This window comes from Primulina eburnea, chromosome 13 (assembly GCF_022965805.1).
Source record: "Primulina eburnea isolate SZY01 chromosome 13, ASM2296580v1, whole genome shotgun sequence".
Taxonomy (NCBI): domain Eukaryota; kingdom Viridiplantae; phylum Streptophyta; class Magnoliopsida; order Lamiales; family Gesneriaceae; genus Primulina; species Primulina eburnea.
In genome coordinates this window covers 2,116,203-2,134,426 of record NC_133113.1, presented here as the reverse complement: position 1 = coordinate 2,134,426, position 18,224 = coordinate 2,116,203, and the positions used below count along the sequence as shown (strand labels likewise).

At 35.4% G+C, this 18,224-nt stretch overlaps 2 protein-coding genes across 2 annotated transcripts; both read right to left on the bottom strand.

Annotated features, from left to right (window-relative positions):
• Nucleotides 1-2,751: 2,751 nt before the first annotated feature.
• On the bottom strand, nt 2,752-5,089 carry LOC140810158 (probable indole-3-acetic acid-amido synthetase GH3.1). The gene is made up of 3 exons (XM_073168004.1): nt 4,643-5,089; nt 4,440-4,541; nt 2,752-4,328 (listed from the first exon to the last, which is right to left on the bottom strand). Exons 1-3 carry the CDS (start codon nt 4,960-4,962, stop codon nt 2,930-2,932), a joined length of 1,821 nt encoding a protein of 606 aa, XP_073024105.1. The 5' UTR covers nt 4,963-5,089; the 3' UTR covers nt 2,752-2,929.
• Nucleotides 5,090-16,579: 11,490 nt separating this feature from the next.
• Nucleotides 16,580-17,132, bottom strand: LOC140809149 (uncharacterized). Its single transcript, XM_073166643.1, has 2 exons — nt 16,781-17,132; nt 16,580-16,665 (listed from the first exon to the last, which is right to left on the bottom strand). Exons 1-2 carry the CDS (start codon nt 17,130-17,132, stop codon nt 16,580-16,582), a joined length of 438 nt encoding a protein of 145 aa, XP_073022744.1.
• Between the last annotated feature and the right edge of the window lie 1,092 nt (nt 17,133-18,224).

Below are 18,224 nucleotides of genomic sequence, written 5' to 3'. Positions count from 1 at the left end.
AAACATAATCTGTGTCCAATACATCGACTACTAACTTATATATTATGATATAAGTAGATGGTGGAAACTGAGGGACTTGCAGTGGTCCAAGATCCAACGCTTTTCTCAAGGTCAATCCTACTGTCGAAGTCGTGCAAAGCTGTTGTTCACTGTCCATAAGTTTCAAGCACCGACAGAACCGAAAGCATTCCTTCTCTCAAACAAAGAGAGGAGGACAATGCAACTTATTTATTAAGTTCCTATTTTATTATTATTTTGTTTAAAAAAACTTAACACAGTGTGTTATAGAGTCAAAGACTTGCCTATCATCATCATCATCATCATCATATATATATATATATATATGTATATATATATTTAAAAATTGCACCACCCCACGAGTTTAAGTTGCAAAAGCAATTATTGCCGTTGGACAAGTTCAATTGATTTGAGAAAAGTTATTTAATTTTGTTTCTATTATTTTAATTAGTGGAATACACTGTCTTATCTATTTCCATTTCACATGGTATGTTGGATGCACGATTTGTAAAACATGCGTGCGTGTGATTTTGTCACTATTTTCGGTCCACTGAACTCCAACTTTTTGTTGGTAGCTGAAAATTCATATACAAGTTATTGACGCACAAAGAAATCAAGAAAGAAAAATTAGAACGATATAAATATCTACACATTGAAATGGAAAACAATATTTAAATCAGAAATATCAGAATCCCTTCGTCCAACAATATACAAAATTTTAATATACTCCCACACGTAGAAAGAAAAGTAGGGATACTTATCCCGAGTCTAGTGCCAGTGACACGATTTGTTTAACATGGATGATGGAAATAATCTCCACTTCTTGATAATATGACCACATAGTGTTTTTTTTCTCTTTTTGTATGACTCATCACTCAACAATTCCTCATGTTCAGCAACTTTCGCAACCAACTCAAAAAAATCTTTGAAGTCAACGTCTTGAAATTTCTTCCTCAATTCGAAATTCAGATTTTTTTGCACCATCGAATTCGATCTCATGTAAGAACTCTACAGATACTCCTTTCTTTTGACTGATTCTGAATAAGTCGGCAATTCATACCTCTGGTTCGATAATGTAGAATTGAGTGTGAAACTTTCTTTCCATCGCTAAATTCATGGGGAGTGAGGCATACCAAGTAAATTCGGTTACTGTTAGGGAATTTGGAAATAATCGCAATTTTAACTGTTGAAGTTTTCCATGTTGGCCAACTCCCCATACTAGATAATAAATCTAGCTATTTTTTCTATTCTGGATTGGATGTCCTCCCCAGCGTATAAGCTGAATTTATGAACTTTATAACCCCTGAGATAAGATTTATTCACTTCTATGTAATTTGAATAGGGCTTGTGGAACTCTGGGGGGCCTATTTGTTCAAGGCCGACCTATATAACTCTTTAACCGTTTTCCTAACCATCTCTGGATCAATTACGTGGATGTTATGAGATAGAATAGATGTTGATAAAAATGTTTCCACGAGTTTGGAAACTTACAATGAAACCAACATTACATTATGAGAAACCACACCCACTCCTTGATAATGCATGTATGTCATGTCATCATAAGTTCACGTTGTACACTTGAATAACAAGTTGTTTTGAACTCTAGGCGGCGAGGATCACCAGCCTTTGAATTTCATACTCCTTGGTCAAGTTCAATGAATTGGTTGCTTCTCTGGTTATTTTTTTTCACTCATTTATGCTCTTTATGGGTTGACTGATTTGGTTTAACATGGACTGTCTTCAAGCAATTATCATATATCACTTTAGACACTGCTTGTGATATTTCTTCTATTTTCATTGGAGTCAACTCTTCCACCAAACTATTTGAAATGTGAGCATATACCTCTAGAATACAACCTGGATGCAATTCCAACTCCCTGATCAGTTGTTCAACAACAACTTGTTCTGTTGATGGGACTTGAATATCTTACTGGTTTGTAGAGACTCTACATCCGCTTGATTGACGTTTTTTTTCCTTCTCGACCGTATATTTGGGTCCCACTGGGCGTGAAAAAAATTGTTTGCACAATATTTATGTGATGTGGGCGTGCTAGGGGTAGTAATGCACCAATATGTATGAAAATAATAAAATATCTAATTTCTAAATTTCAAACGAGAATGAATTCATAACTTGATATTTGTTCTAATCTTCTAAGTAAACAAAAATGCATAAACGAAGAAAATTAAAGAAAAACTACCGAAAATTGAGAGATAAACTCACGACATGATTTATATTTTCAATAAAATGTACAAATTTTCAAAATATAATTAACATATAACAAAAGAATGATTCTGAAATCTGAAAGAAAGTGACTTGAACTACTGAAATCTGAAATGAGAGCTACGAAAACACTTGATTAAGGCTGTGAAATTTGTACAGAGAGTTTGTTAGAATTTGTGCAATGTGTGTTTTATTTTTCCCTTTTGTCGATTAGTTCTTTTCTCTGCAAACTGCTGGATGTTTTTTTCGCTCTTCCCACGAATCAAAATTTGTCCAATTTTTTTCCACGATCTCTTTCCATATGAATTTTTCTGAACTAGTCAAACACTTTAAATTGATGTGCTTCTTTTAATTTGATTGTCAATATAAATTTATGGAGTTGGAAAATTAATCGGACTTAGACAACTAACAAGATTTGCACCATTTTAACCCAAACATAGGACAACAGAAATTGGGAAATAACCAACCGATCACATAATAAGTAGATGAGTAATTACTTTGAAGAAACTACAAAAAGAAGAAAAAGACCAATTCACTGAACAAAGCCATATTCATACGATGTACGACATCCTTTTCACAGGTTAAGTGAACCAAACACAAGCCTAACTTTTAGACGTCGCTTTCTACTTTACATTGTACCTGATTACATAAATAACAAAACTGAAATTAAACAACAAAATAAGGAACCTTTCACTGACTTTTCTTGGTCGGACGTCGTTCTGGGGTCCAATGGGGCAATGATGGGCTGAAATGTGTTGACACTACTCTTGAGTCTAGGAGTTCCATTATTGGTGTGAAAGTCACACACCTTGGCACCTTGTATTGGTTTATGGAAGCTCCCCTGGAAATGGCATAGTCCATCAGCTCCTCGAAGGTCCCGTTTTTCACGACTCGGATCTCGAGCGGGCCGATGGAGTTGTCGGCTACACGGCACTGGCGGTACACGGAGTTTAGTGACTCCTCCATGGCTAGGCAGCATCGGCGCAGGACGTGGTCCGTGGGGGAGTTGGCTGAGTCCTTTGCTAGCAACTCCCAATATATCACGTAATGTCCCGGGATCGAGTTTGTGTCCGCATAGCTCGTGTACTCAACCACGGACGTGTTGAATTCACGCAACAGCTGCGATGCGTTAGCCACGGCAGATTGAAGCTCGGCCTCGTCGGTCTTGTCCGAGTCGATGCTGAGTAGCACATTCTTTCGCCTCACGAAGTAGAATTGTGGGGCGGAGTTGTGGAAACCGGTCACACGGAGGATGTCGCCTACTCGGTATCGGTATAGGCCGGCGTAGGTGGTGATCACCAGTTCATATTCCTTGCCAATTTCTAGATCGGCAAGGTCTACAAGTTTGGGAGGCGAGGAGCCAAGGGAGGAACTGGTCGGGTTCGAGCTCAGCTCGTTCGGCAAGAACTCGAAGTAGGCCATGTTCGGCATGATGGTGTAGGAAACTTCCGACGGATTGCTCATGGGATTGAGATTGAGCCCGAAATAACACTCGGAAGACGCGTACATTGTGCAGGCCTTGGGCAATCCGCCGCTGTAGTAATCTAGAGTTGGGATATATTGAGCCATCGCGCCGGTAACAATCACATCAAGATACTTGGTATTTGGCCAAATCCTGGCAATAATCCTTTCCCAATTATCCTCGCCGCACTCCTTGCAAATAAAGTCAGCCAAAGATGGGTCGGGTCTCAGGATCCGGGCCATGCATTCACTGATCGAAGCGTCTGTCACTTTCGGGTTGAGAGTCCCCGTTCTGATATCCCTAGCCAATTGCTGCCAGTTCAGCTGGAGGAACCGGATGGCCCTGATAAGCCCTGACGCGAACACCGCACCGACACGGAGGACTTGCTCCCTCTCGTAAAGGCCGCAAAGCATTTGAGTGTACATGCTTTGAAACGAGTCGGGGCAAAGGATGGCCTCGTTCGGACTCGTGTACACGTTGTACGGGTCGTAGGACCGTCTCTTGAATTGTTCGCTTTTGTAGTAGCTGGTGAGTACGGGTCGCGCCACAAGCCCGCCGGGAGTCTTGGTCTCAGATTTTATGAACAAGAAATACAATCCTTTCCCTTTGTCCAGTTCCCGAACGTAACTGTTCCATACAAGTCACCAAAACCCATTATCATAAAACGAGATTTCGAGCCAATTAATTTTGATGTCAAATAAAAAAAAATCTTTTTTAGGAAAAGATTATTGTACTTACAGGTTCATAACAGGCATGAGAAGACTGTAAAGAAGCTGGCGACGATCCAGTTCTTCTTGAATTGTGGGCATGAGTTTTCTTTCACCAGCTGAAGTTCCCGAGCTGAAAAACAATAAAAAGAAAAATTCAGTTTCTTCGTCAAAAGTTGCACAACTCGACTTCAGCAGTTATAATCACAGCCTATAGTTGATAATAACAACTACCTGGTGAGGAATTCAGAGATGGGGTGAGCAGACAGAATCGGAGAGCGATCGCCATCAGCAATTCTTTGAATCAGCGGCTGGAGATCCTCATACGTAACCACCGGGACCTTCGATTTGAAAGTCTCCCGATCGATGGCTCCCCCGAGCTTGTACCCGTTCAGATACTCAGTGTGGGCATTTCGGGCCAGGATTTCGGCCAAGACATTCTCCTGGACTGAATCTGCATTTCGGGTCATTTCCTCGATGAACTGAAGGGCTTTGGCGTCCTTCTCACAGGCCGGAGGGCCTAGCGGAGATGACAAGATCAAATCAACCGCCATTTCTACTAGCAGATTAAGAAATTTTCCTGGTTGTTGAAGAAATTTTGTTATTTGTTTAATGTTTGGGAGAGAGTAGGGAGAAGGATGATGGAGGAATATTTGGAAGAAGGTGGTGAGAATTGGACGGGGCGTTTGGGGTATATATAGTGGCGGAAAGGAGAGAGGCTTGGAGTGACACGTCACTTGCCATGTAAGGAGTGTTCTAAATACTTCGAATTTCTTGTCATGTTGGGGAGTAAATGGAATTATGGAAATACTATATTTCTTTATATTTAAATTTTTTTATTATAATTGTGATTGGTTTTGTATTATAATGTATAAATGAGTTGATATATTAGGATATGAATGAATTTTATATAAAGTATGCATGGAAATGTTTATCCAATAATATATCTTATTATATTGTAATGCATGTCCACTAGTTTCAAATAGGAGTTGGTCTCATGTGAGATCGTCTCACGGATCTTAATCTGTGAGATATGTCAACTCTACCCATATTCCCAATAAAAAGTGATACTCTTAGCATAAAAAATAATATTTTTTAATGGATGGCCCAAATAAGATATTTTTCTCACAAATATGACCCCGTAAGACCGTCCCACACAATTTTTTGCCTTCAAATATATGTGAAAATGGTTTATAATAAATTTTAGCAAATTTTTATCGTATATTTAATTAATCATTTTCTTAAAATTATGACAAATATAACGTACAATTACGTTCTTCAAGTATAGTTGTTGGGAGAAATAATATTTAAGATGAATAAATTAAATGAGATATTTAAAATACACTTAAACTAATTTAATATTGAGTATGTATTGTCAGATGATCTCACATATTTTTATTAGTAAGTCAGATCAAACTTGGTCATATTTATAATTTCTTTTTATATCCAAAATTAATCCGTAAAATCGCTCAGCTAAACTTGTGTGTTTAATATTAAGACTACTCTCCTTGTCTGACGCGCGAAGAGGGGCAATGTCGTAAATATTGTGACGTAGGGTTAAGGAAGGGGGGACGAGGTGGGGCCCCGACACGTCCGAAATTCTGTGCAGCGGGGTGCAGGTGGGACCATGGGGCCACGTCATCGTCCCGAGTCAGGGTATAGGCATGGACTGTGGCTGGCGTCAGCCAACCAAGCGGCTTATTTCCGGTAAAGATGTTGGTCCACGACAGCGACTGGGTGGAGTTGGGGTCGGCAGATTGCACTGTTGCAAACAAGCTACATGACATGGGGGAGTCTCATACACCACGTAACGCACAGCATATATTGCTTCATGTGCATGGAGAAAGATTTTATTTTAAAAATATATATATATTTGGTGTTCAAAATGAAATAAAATCGCTGCTTTAAGGGATACGACGGTCGACGTGAGTGGTTTCGTCCCGGATAATAATTGGATCTATTGAGAGAGTGATTGAAATATGATATTCCAGCTCTTGTATGATATAAAAAATTTGAACTACGACGTTTGCATTCAGGGGCGGAGTCAGGATTCGTGAGTAATTGGGGTTGGTTCCATCATGTATTTGACAGTATTAGTTTTGATCGAATTTTTTAAAATCGAATTGACTGAACTTTTTTTAGACAAACTTTATTATGAATATCTAAGAAATCAAATCGAAAAATCAATTATTTCGGCCAGTAACACAATTAACCGAAATTTTATAATTTTTTTTTAATAATCGTGTTTTAAATAAAAGAAATCCAATATAACTTGATATTTTTTATTTTATTTATTCCCTGAGTTTCTAATTGATGTTTGCTCGTTATTTGTTGACATGTAATCTTTTGGTTCAAAAATAATTTGACAATTTTTATTTTCTTCATTCCCTGAGTTATTTAACTAGAAATATTCAATATTCCCAAAAATTTACAACAACAAATTATTTTTCAAATTTCATACTCAATTTTCGATTATTATAAATAGAAAAATCACAAAACAAGCTCAAAAATAATTGCTCATCAATAATCATCATACATTTTAATCAACTGATTATTATTCTAAAAATATGCCACAATAGATTTTTATGGTAAAAATTTAAACTCCAAAATTCATATGCATCATAAGACAATATTATTGCAACTCAAATAATCACAACTAAATATTTAACATAATTTTAGAGTCGTCGAATTTTTATCTCAAAGTCTCATAATTTCAAAACATACGCAATAAATCAACCAATATACAGTAATAAATTATGATTTATGAGAGTTGTTTTATTTTTAGTTTTTAAATATGAGACTAAAAAATAAAAAAAATAAAACTGATAAATTTTTTCTACTTTTAATATGGGGCTGAAAATAATTTAAAATTTTAAAATACTACTTTTTTTCAAAATAAAAAAAAATAGGTGGGGCTGGAGCCCACCCTAGCCCAAGGGTGGCTCCGCCTTGCATTAAATATGTGGTTCGGTAACATGACGGAAATGCTACCATAGATATCGAACCAAAATTTTAGTACATGTTCGGCTTTTATGAGCTGCAATTGTGGGAAAGCATGAATAGGTAGTTCGAATGGTTAAGCCACTTCAACTGTTACCCTCACCTTATTCCCCACCTCATAAAAGAGAGGACGAGTTCCTTTCTTAACTTGTCTCCAGTACGGGGAGGTTATGTGAGTGAGCAATAGCTAGGTGTCGAGGAAGCGTGTATTCGAGTCGAGTCTGCAAAAAAAAAAAAGTTATGAAAATCATCTAAATTTGGTGTTTATTCATTGTTTTATGGTTTAAAATATCTGAGTTACTTTAATATTTGTGGATATTATCTCATAGCATTGACAAGTCCACAAGCAGATGTTGCGGTTTGAAAGGATAAACGGTTGGAAGGGGCAGTTGCTGGTATACATGGACTGCGGAAGGTTTTTTTTAATCCTTTTGTAATTCTTCAGTTTTGTTTTCTTACTGTTGTAAAGCACTCAAGAACGAGGAGTATATCTCTTGGTGTTTAAAACTCTTCTACGAGTATATTGAGTGGAGTGCTGCGAGATTGATTTATATGTTTGTAATTCCACCACTAAGGTGTTTATCATCTGAATAAAGAAGGAATCAGGTGCTGCTTGTCCGTGGATGTAGACATATTGTCGAACCACGTTAAATCTTGGTGTACTTTGATCGCATTTCTTATTCATTTGATCTTGTTCATAATCGGTTCTGTGTGATCTTGGATATTGAGACGAATTAATTCAATAAAGATCGAGATTGAATTATAACAATATTATAGTATATATTTTGGGTAAAAAGCAACCACTCAATTCTATAGATATTTTGATTAGGAAATGCATCTATTTTGGCTCCATGTAATATTTGAAATCGGTCTGCTGTTGACTAAAATATTGGTTCAAACGTAGATATTAAGTAAATATGTGTTCTAAAATTCATATCTAAGATATGATTAACTGGGGACAACTCAAGCAGGGATGAAGGGGAGGCTATGTTTCCTTCGATCCGAAAATTTTAATTTTTATTAATAATTTTTCGAAGCTTAAGTTGTAGTTACGTTTACATTATTGGGGTAAATTTAACTAACCATGCCAAATTTAAGATGCAATTACTCGAGTTCGTCTTGGTGACGATATATCGACCCTGATTAGTTTATTTCGACTTGATTAAAGTGGTAATAATTAACCAATTAAGATAAACACAAGATATTAAATACTACACATTTCCTCCCGGACAATGCCTATATATGATAGAACAAGGGATACTGTTTTCATCCATTTGTGCTATTTTCCAAAACCCTAAACGTAGGGCATATCCTTTTGTTTACAACCACAACTACTTGCATTAATTATGTAGATACATCCATTTTAATCAACTTATTATATATATAAAATTATTATATATATATATATATATATATATATATATATATATAATTTTGATACGATGAGCGATCATCATGAGTATTTATATGAGCACTGAATGAAGTGACGTCCTCCTATTGAATGTGCAAGGCGTCACCTCATCAGTGCTCACATATGTATCCATATTGACTGACAAATTGTTTCAATGTTCTGCTGACGTTAATACGATAAATTATGTTGTTTATTTAACACAATTGAGATTATTAGAATATATATAATTCAATATGTTGAGGAATGGTTATCTAACTATTATATAATCAAAACTACTAAGTCAAACGAAAATATGTTTCTCCAACAGAAAATAAATTATAATACATGATGCTTTAATTAAAATTTTGGATCTGGTTATACTTACAAAATTAAATCCTGCTTGTCTATATTCACAATATATCTACAAATCCAAATTGAGATTATGGCTCTTATTTGATTTTTTTAAAATTCATAATCTAGGGGTGTGGGCTCGAACTCGAACATGATGGAATGGATTATTGTCTCGCATCTCTCGGTTTTCTAGTATATTAGTTATAATATTTGATAAAACGACAAACGCTTGATCAAACTATTTTTTTTAAGAAAATATAAAATTTTATTCAAAATATAAATATTTCATCATTTTTTTGTCGAAGAGGCATAAGTCAATTCTATACACTGGCCTAATTTCTCAACCTGAAATAACATAAACATTAATGTTTCATTTGGATCAATTATTATATTTAGGTAAATCTCAAATCGATCGTATTCTTTTGGCCTAAAAAGAACAATTAATTTCAAATCCATAGATTATAAATTCTTTTATTAAATTCAAATCAACTTATCGAAAGTGCAATCTAAATATTTCGACTTGTAACTTTTTGTAATATGTTTTTTCTTTTTAAAAAAAAATCAATGATGGATTGAAGCTATGAATATTTGATCTAATATAATTTAAATATGGTTCCATCTTTGAGATTATGTGTTTTTGTGAACAAGAGGAGAGTCTTGATTCAAAATAAAACAAAAAAGGTAAAATAAAAATAAAAAAACAACCCAAAAACATTACTATAAACATTTTTTAATTACAATTGCAGCTTAAACCTTTTTTTAACATATATTTTTTCTTCATAATAATTTTTTTTTTTCAAATATATTTGTTCTGCTTTCACTTATTTTAGTTCAATAGCTTTTATTTTTTTTATTTTAAAAAATTTTATTTTATTTTATTTTTATTTTGTGTTTTAAAAGTTTTTTTTCTAATTATTTTAAGAATCATTAGATTTTATTTAATTATTTATGACATTATGAAAAAATATATCGATTAATTCTCTAAAGGAGTACCTCTCGCTAAGTAAATAATATGACACACATGTTGTGTGTGTGAGTCTCATTATTTTGTGTTTAATTAATAATCCACACGAGAAACTTGCTCTGTAACAAATATTTTTAATACATCTCACAAAATTGACTCGTAAGATGATCCCACGTGAATTGTTGTGATTAATAAATTATCTGAAATTTGGAATATAACTTTTGTTTATGTACAAATTGCGTACTAATCAAGACCTGATTATTTTATTTAACAACCGTCTTAATAATGCAACCTAGGGAACAAAATTACCACATGTATGTATATATTATTTTAGTTATCCAACGAAATTTTTTTAATTTAATTATACTTAAACATCTGTTGCATAAAGTTCCAAAACCAACATTAACGAAGTCACATTACACCTAGTAAAATAGAGTAGGTCTCTTGTGAGACGGTATCACGAATCTTTATATGTGAGACAGATCAACTCTACCGATATTCACAATAAAAAGTAATATTCTTAGCGTAAAAAATAATATTTTTTCATGGATGACCCAAATAAGATATCTGTCTCACAAAATATGATCCGTGCGACCGTCTCACACAAGTTTTTGCCAGTAAAATATGGCTTCTCCACCTCGAAAACGACAATAAATTATCAAGGGCACGTTCTTTAAAAAAATCGTATACAATTTATTTTAAAATTTTCAGTTATCAATGGTGCTTACAAGTTTTTTTTTTTTTTTTGTAAAATAAAATAAAATAAAACCGTGTATAAGTTTTTCCATAGCTTTGTAAGTTATGAGATACTTATATATTGGTAACAAAAGTATTTAATACTGCTACAATGAAGATAAAAAGCATAAGCCTTTTCAGTCAATGATACAAATGCATCGAGTATATCAAATATGACCGTTGAAATAATCGTTATAGATGTTAGTGATCGAGAACATGAAACTGACACATTGACATTATTTAAGAATACACAAAGTTTTTATACACGTGAAATCGTCTTTAAAGAGACATACTCTAAAACTTGTACACTTTGATCAACATTATCATCACAACAATCAATGGATATATGTATCATCACATTGGATAATTGCTTGACTTCTTACGTTTGAGTCTTCGGGGATTATCACGAATACATGTTGCGTGAACAAATAAAAAGTAGCGACGTTTATCACATAAGGACCACAAATGGGAAGATAACAGAAGGGCTTTATTTGTATGGAGGAACGATCAAAATGTGTAGCACCTTTGCTGCGCAGCTAATATTTTTTATAATTGATATCAGAATTAAAGTCATGTTAGATCAAGAATTCGGTACATTTTGATGTTTAACAAAATAATATTGTGGCAAAACTGATTAAGAGAAATTGATACATCTGGTACACTTAAATAAAAGTGATATTGCTTTACCAAACATCAGAATCAGTTTACAACATACCTCTAAATTGATGTCTACATCAAACAGTCTGAACAAACTGATCACAACAATGTATGAGTCAAGATTGATAATAACAGTGTACGAACAGTCAAAAAAGCGTTGACATGGACTAAACCGCCAACAAACATTTTTGATTGAACGTATCTATTTTTGAGAGTATAAATAGAAGAGGAGTTGACTTCAGGAATAATTCACCATTCTCTGATATGATTAAGTATTCAAAGTCTTTGATAAACCTGAGCAAAACCGAATCAGTTCTGCACACCCTTAAAAGAATTTTATTTGATCATTTAATGATCATTTCGTGCTAAGTTGGTATCATTTTGTATTACTTGTGTATAACAGTTTTTAGACCGTCTATTAATCAATATGAGATACCAGAGTTTTAGTTTGACAGTATTATAATGTAAAAACAATTAGCACAACAGCATGATTCATTTGAGGGAGATTGTCAAGCTCAATGCTTATATCATCTACGTACAAAAAAAAACTCGTATGAAACCATCTCATTGTTTAATTTTGTGAGACAAATCTCATATCTCACTCGACTCATGAAAAAATAATATTTTTTATGTCAAAAATATTAATTTTTACTTCACGTATAGATTGAATCGAACTTTCTCACGGATAAGTTTGAAAATATCTTATCCAAGTGTGCATTTAATGCTTGGTGTTCTAACATAATTAATTAGGCTTTATTTGGCTTGAATTTTTTCAATGATTTTCCCTAATTTCAAAGTAAACTCATTTGTTTGAAATAGTGACTTCTAATTGTAGATATCGCGTGTTGTTCAGGAAAATTTAAAATTATCCTCTATTCTTGTTTGGTCTTTTTTTTATTTAATATTTTAAATTCAATTTGCAAAAAATCATTTAAAAATTTATTTGATTGGGGAAATATTTCGAAGTTGTCCTAGAAAATAAAAATAAAAATATTATAACAACGTATCCCTTAATGCACGTAATATATAGTATATACTTTCTTGATCGTACCAAACACTATTGAACATGGGAGAAAACTTCCCGTGGAAAATGTGCTTCACTATTCTCACACCAAAACTTTCAGTTCAGTACAATGTATATACCTACTCTCTAATGCTACTAACTACTAACTGACAAGTAATTAACCAACTCTAATTATCCAATCAAACAATCTAACTAACTAACTAAAAATATTAACTGAAAATATTAAGCTGGATGCTAATACGCCCCCTCAAGATGGACGAAAAATATCTTGGATGGACATCTTGGACATGAGCGTGGATAAAGAGGAAGATGGAAGTGGTTTTGTAAACATATCGGCGAGTTGTAAGTGCGAACGTATCGGAAGAAGTTTAATGAGTCCAGCAACAATCTTTTCACGTATAAAATGGAAATCAATCTCGATGTGTTTAGTACGTTCGTGAAATGTCGGATTGTTGGCAATATGGATGGCAGCTTGATTATCGCAGAAAATGGTGGCTGGAAGAGAAATATGAATTTGAAAGTCCTTCAACAACTGCAATATCCATACTAACTCACTAGTAGTGCCGGCCAAGGCTCTATACTCTGCTTCAGCAGATGAGCGTGAGGTAGTGGTTTGCTTCTTGGCCTTCCAGGATATAAGAGAATCACCAAGAAATATACAAAAGCCTGTGACAGAGCGACGAGTGCCAGGGCAGGACGCCCAATCAGCATCAGAAAAGGCTATGAGTTGAAGCGATGACACAGCTGGAAAATGAATGCCTTGGCCAGGGGAAGACTTGAGGTATCTGAGAAGGTGATGGGCAGCTGTCAAGTGGGCAGAGCGAGGATGAGCAACGAATTGACTGAGCTTATGAACAGCATATGTAATATCGGGTCGTGAGATGGTGAGATACAAAAGGCGACCAATTAGACGCCTATATACAGAAGCATCCTCAAGAGAAACCCCATCATCGGCAGCTAAGTTGTGTGTTGGATCCATGGGAGTATTGGTTGGCTTTCCAGCAAGAAAACCTGTGTCTTCCAATAGTTGTAACGTATATTGACGTTGACAAAGAGAAATTCCAGCCTTTGATCGAGCAATTTCCAGGCCGAGGAAGTACTTCAGGGGCCCCAAATCTTTCAACTTAAATTGAGTCTTGAGAAATGCTTTAAGAGAATCAATATCCTTTTGAGAGGGTCCGACAATGATAATATCGTCGACATACACCAATAATGCAATAAATGATGACGCTGCGCCTTTGGTGAACAATGTGTAATCAGATTTTGACTGAGTGAATCCAAAACCAAGGAGGGAATGAGAAAACTTGGAGTACCATTGGCGAGACGCTTGTTTGAGTCCGTATAAGGACTTATGCAATTGGCAAACCAAATGCTTTGACGAAGACCTTGAAGCAGACGCTTTTGAATATCCTAGGGGCAGATCCATGTAGACCTCTTCAAACAAATCGCCATTTAGAAAGGCATTATTGACGTCTAATTGAACTAAAAACCAGTTGTTGGCAGCAGCAAGGGCGAGGAGGATCTTTACCGTAGCAAGTTTTGCAACCGGTGAGAAAGTTTCGAAGAAGTCCACGCCTTCTTGTTGAGTGTATCCCTTAGCCACTAGTCGAGCTTTATAGCGATCAACTGAGCCATCTGATGCGTATTTGATTTTATAAACCCAACGACACCCAATTGTATGCTTTCCTTGAGGTAAAGGGACGACAGACCACGTGTGATTTTCTTCCAATGCTGAAATCTCATCCTTCATAGCGTCTCTCCAGTGAGAGTATTTGACAGCTTCATGATAAAATGTTGGCTCGAATTGTGTGGAGACATTAAGTACAAAGGCCTTGTGTTGTGGAGATAGGACATCATATGATAGGTGGTCACTTAAAGGATATAGTGTTGTATCCTTAGATGCTGAATTTGCTGTCAGTAAGTTACAATGATAGTCCCGAAGATAGGATGGAGGCTGAGGAATTCTGGAAGATGATCTTCGAAATGATACTTCAGTTTGTATGGGTTGAGGAACTCTGGAAGATGAGGTGGATACCTCTTCAACTGCAGGAGGAGTGGACTCCTCACTAAATATCAAACTCGGCACATGATCATCCAAAGAGGGAGTAACTTCAACCGCTGGTGTGGGCAGCACAAGATCATGAAATACATCCATTATTGGTTCTGATGTATGAACCGAATGAAAGGGAAATAAATTTTCATGAAATACCACGTCCCGTGACACAAATATCTCTGAATTATGTATATCATACATCTTATAACCCTTCATGCCAGGAGGATAGCCCAGAAAAACACACATTCTTGCTCGCGGTTGAAATTTGTGTCTAGAAACCGGGAGTGTGGAAGCAAACCCCAAACAACCAAACACTTTGAGTGTTGAGTAATTAAAAGAGGTTTTGTACAGAAGCTCAAAAGGTGTTTTATTCTTGAGCCAAGGTGAAGGAGTTCTATTAATTAAGAAAGCCGCTGTTAGAACACATTCTCCCCAAAATCGGATAGGGACTTTTGACTGAAAGTACAGCGACCTGGCAACATTTAATAAATGCTGATGTTTTCTTTCTACTACAGAGTTCTGCTCTGGTCGCTGGACACAAGAAAATTGGTGCATCATTCCTTTCTCACGTATTAAATCTGTGAATGCTAGCTCTTGGGCATTATCAGTTCTAATAGCCTTGATCTTGCTATTAAATTGTGTTTCTACCATATTATAAAAACGTGAGAAGCAGTGTGATGCATCAGACTTGCATCGAATAAGAAAAACCCAAGTGAAACGTGTGCAATCATCTACAAGAGTAAGAAAATATCTTTGATTATGCACGGTGGGTGTATTAAAAGGTCCCCATATATCGCAATGTACCAAATCAAAAGGAGATGAAGACATATTATGATTTGAAGTAAAAGAAAGTCGTTTTTGTTTAGCTAAAGGACAGACACAACATGGATCATTATTTTCCATAGTAATCTTTTGACAATGAATTTGATCTTGCAGGCACTTCAGAACCCTTTCGGAGGGATGTCCAAGGCGATTGTGCCACATTTGAACTGAAATTGTGTTTGCTGGAAATTCTGGGGGAATGACTGTTTCAAGAACATAGAGATTACCCACACTTCTACCCTTGCCAATCGTCATCTTGAGACGGGGATCGTAAATCATAAACTGATCCTGGGAAAAACTTATAACCATCTCAGTATTGGCAACAAAGTATCCCACAGAAAACAAATTGAACTTAAATTCTGGAACAAATAAAACATCTCGAAGAACCAAGCTGTCATTTATCTTGACATCCCCACATGACTTGACGCTAACTTGTGTATGATTTGGCAACGTGACAACTGAGTTTTGCATAGGTCTCAAAAGAATAAAATCTTTGATGTTTGAACATATGTGGCGTGAGGCTCCCGAGTCAATTATCCAACAAGATGAAGATAATAAGGAATGTGGTGTAGATGTAGATAAACATGTACCTGAAGAATGCGATGACCCAGACTCATCCTGTGTCTTAGTGATGGCGGAAGATATATGGTTGGCAAACATATTCATGAGTTGACTATACTGATTCTTATCTAGGCTTTGGAAGAACTGTCCACTATTGTTTCCAACATCATTAGTCACAGCATCAGGTAGGCTTGATTTATTTGAAACTTGATTGACTGAGCTAGCTTGATTCGGAAATTGGATACGAGGTTTCGACTTGAAACCTGGCGGATAGCCATGAATTTTGTAACATGTATCCACAGTGTGTCCATTCATGTTGCAAACGGAGCAAAACGGACGCTCTCTCGGGTAATTCCTTGAGTTTAAACGAGGCCTACCAGAAGTATTGGGCTGGCCTCGGGGTGTAGATCCTACGATTCTAGATGAGAACTTTACAGCTTCAGTCTTAGCTGTAAAGGCCATGCCATCAGTTGGCTCAGTGGGTGAGCATTGCGAACCAAGTTGACGATGTCTCTCCTCTTGAATTATCATGGAGAACGTCTTGTTGATCGAAGGCAGAGGGTCAATTAATAAGATCTGACTCCTAACTTGAGAAAATGACTCATTGAGCCCCATCAAAAATGCGAGTACGTAATCCATTTGATGATGTGTTTCAAGTTTCCTAATTCCTTCACAGCAGCTCCCACAGACACATTGAGGCCTGAAATTATTGAGCTCTTCCCATATAGTTTTAAGTTTTGTAAAATACGTGCTTACCGACATTTGCCCTTGGCGATGATTGATCAATTCACGCCTCAGTTGGAAGATCCTCGGACCGTTGCTTTGTTGAAATCGTTCCTTGAGATCTTGCCAAATATCCAAAGCTGAATCTGTGAAAATTATACTCGCGGATATTTCTTTTGACACCGAATTAAGTATCCACGATGCAACAATACCATTGTTGCGTTTCCATGAGACTAAGAGCACTGGATCATCTGGTTTGGGAATTGATCCATCGACAAAACCTATCTTGTTCTTCACAGATAAAGCTATAGTCATAGCACGATGCCAAGATGTAAAGTTGTCTCCGGTTAACAATTGAGATACAAGAACGAGCCATGGGCTGTCGGAGTGGTGTATGTAATAGGGATTCATAGAATCTTCAGATGCAGTGGTCACTGGTGCCATTGCTGAAATCAGACGAAGAAATCGGCCAGATTATAATCTTCAATTTGAGAGATCCGACGAAGAAAAACTCCGATGAAGAATCCCGGAGCTTGCTAGCAGCGAATTTGAGTGAGCGCAATTAGCTCTGATACCATATTGAACATGGGAGAAAACTTCCCGTGGAAAATGTGCTTCACTATTCTCATACCAAAACTTTCAGTTCAGTACAATGTATATACCTACTCTCTAATGCTACTAACTACTAACTGACAAGTAATTAACCAACTCTAATTATCCAATCAAACAATCTAACTAACTAACTAAAAATATTAACTGAAAATATTAAGCTGGATGCTAATAAACACTTCCTTATTTTGGCAGACAATTTCAAGATTATACTCTATTTTCAGTTCATAAGTTTACAAGTCAAAAGGTAATTGTCGATTTTAGGTAGTGTTTGGTTGGGCTTTTTATTAAATATCTAAAAATCATCATCATTATGATTTTAAAATAAGCTTAAATTAATATGCCTATACGAAATTATATTATTTTATTTTAGAATTTTATAAAACGAAAATGATTTTAAAAGGGCCTTCATCGAATTAACATATGCCTATATGAAGTTATTTAATTTTTTTTGCTGAATATTTAAACTTTTAGTTCAAGTAGGAAACTGTATATAAGTTTTAATTTTAAAAAAGAAAAAACAGATAAAAAAAGAATTAATTCTTTATTCCGTTGAAATTTTGCTCCACAAATAATTTAGATTGATTATTAATGTCATATTTTCTTGAAAATTTAAAAATAAATGTATACACAACAAATATCTTTTTATCCGTTTGCCTTTTTTTAAAAAATAATTTCTACCTATTAAATATCTTATGAAAAGTATTACATAAGAAGTTGACAGATAATTTAGTAATCTGGAAAAGAAAACAATAAAATCTGAAGGAAATTGATTGTTGAATTATATTTTGGGACCGCATGTATATATTTTTAGATTAATCAAAAATCCAAGTTGAACAGTTAGGATTGTGTCACTTTCATGACCACCACAACAAGAAAAATGGCATATGATTAATCAAAAAATCCGTTGTCGTAGCCTTTTAAAAA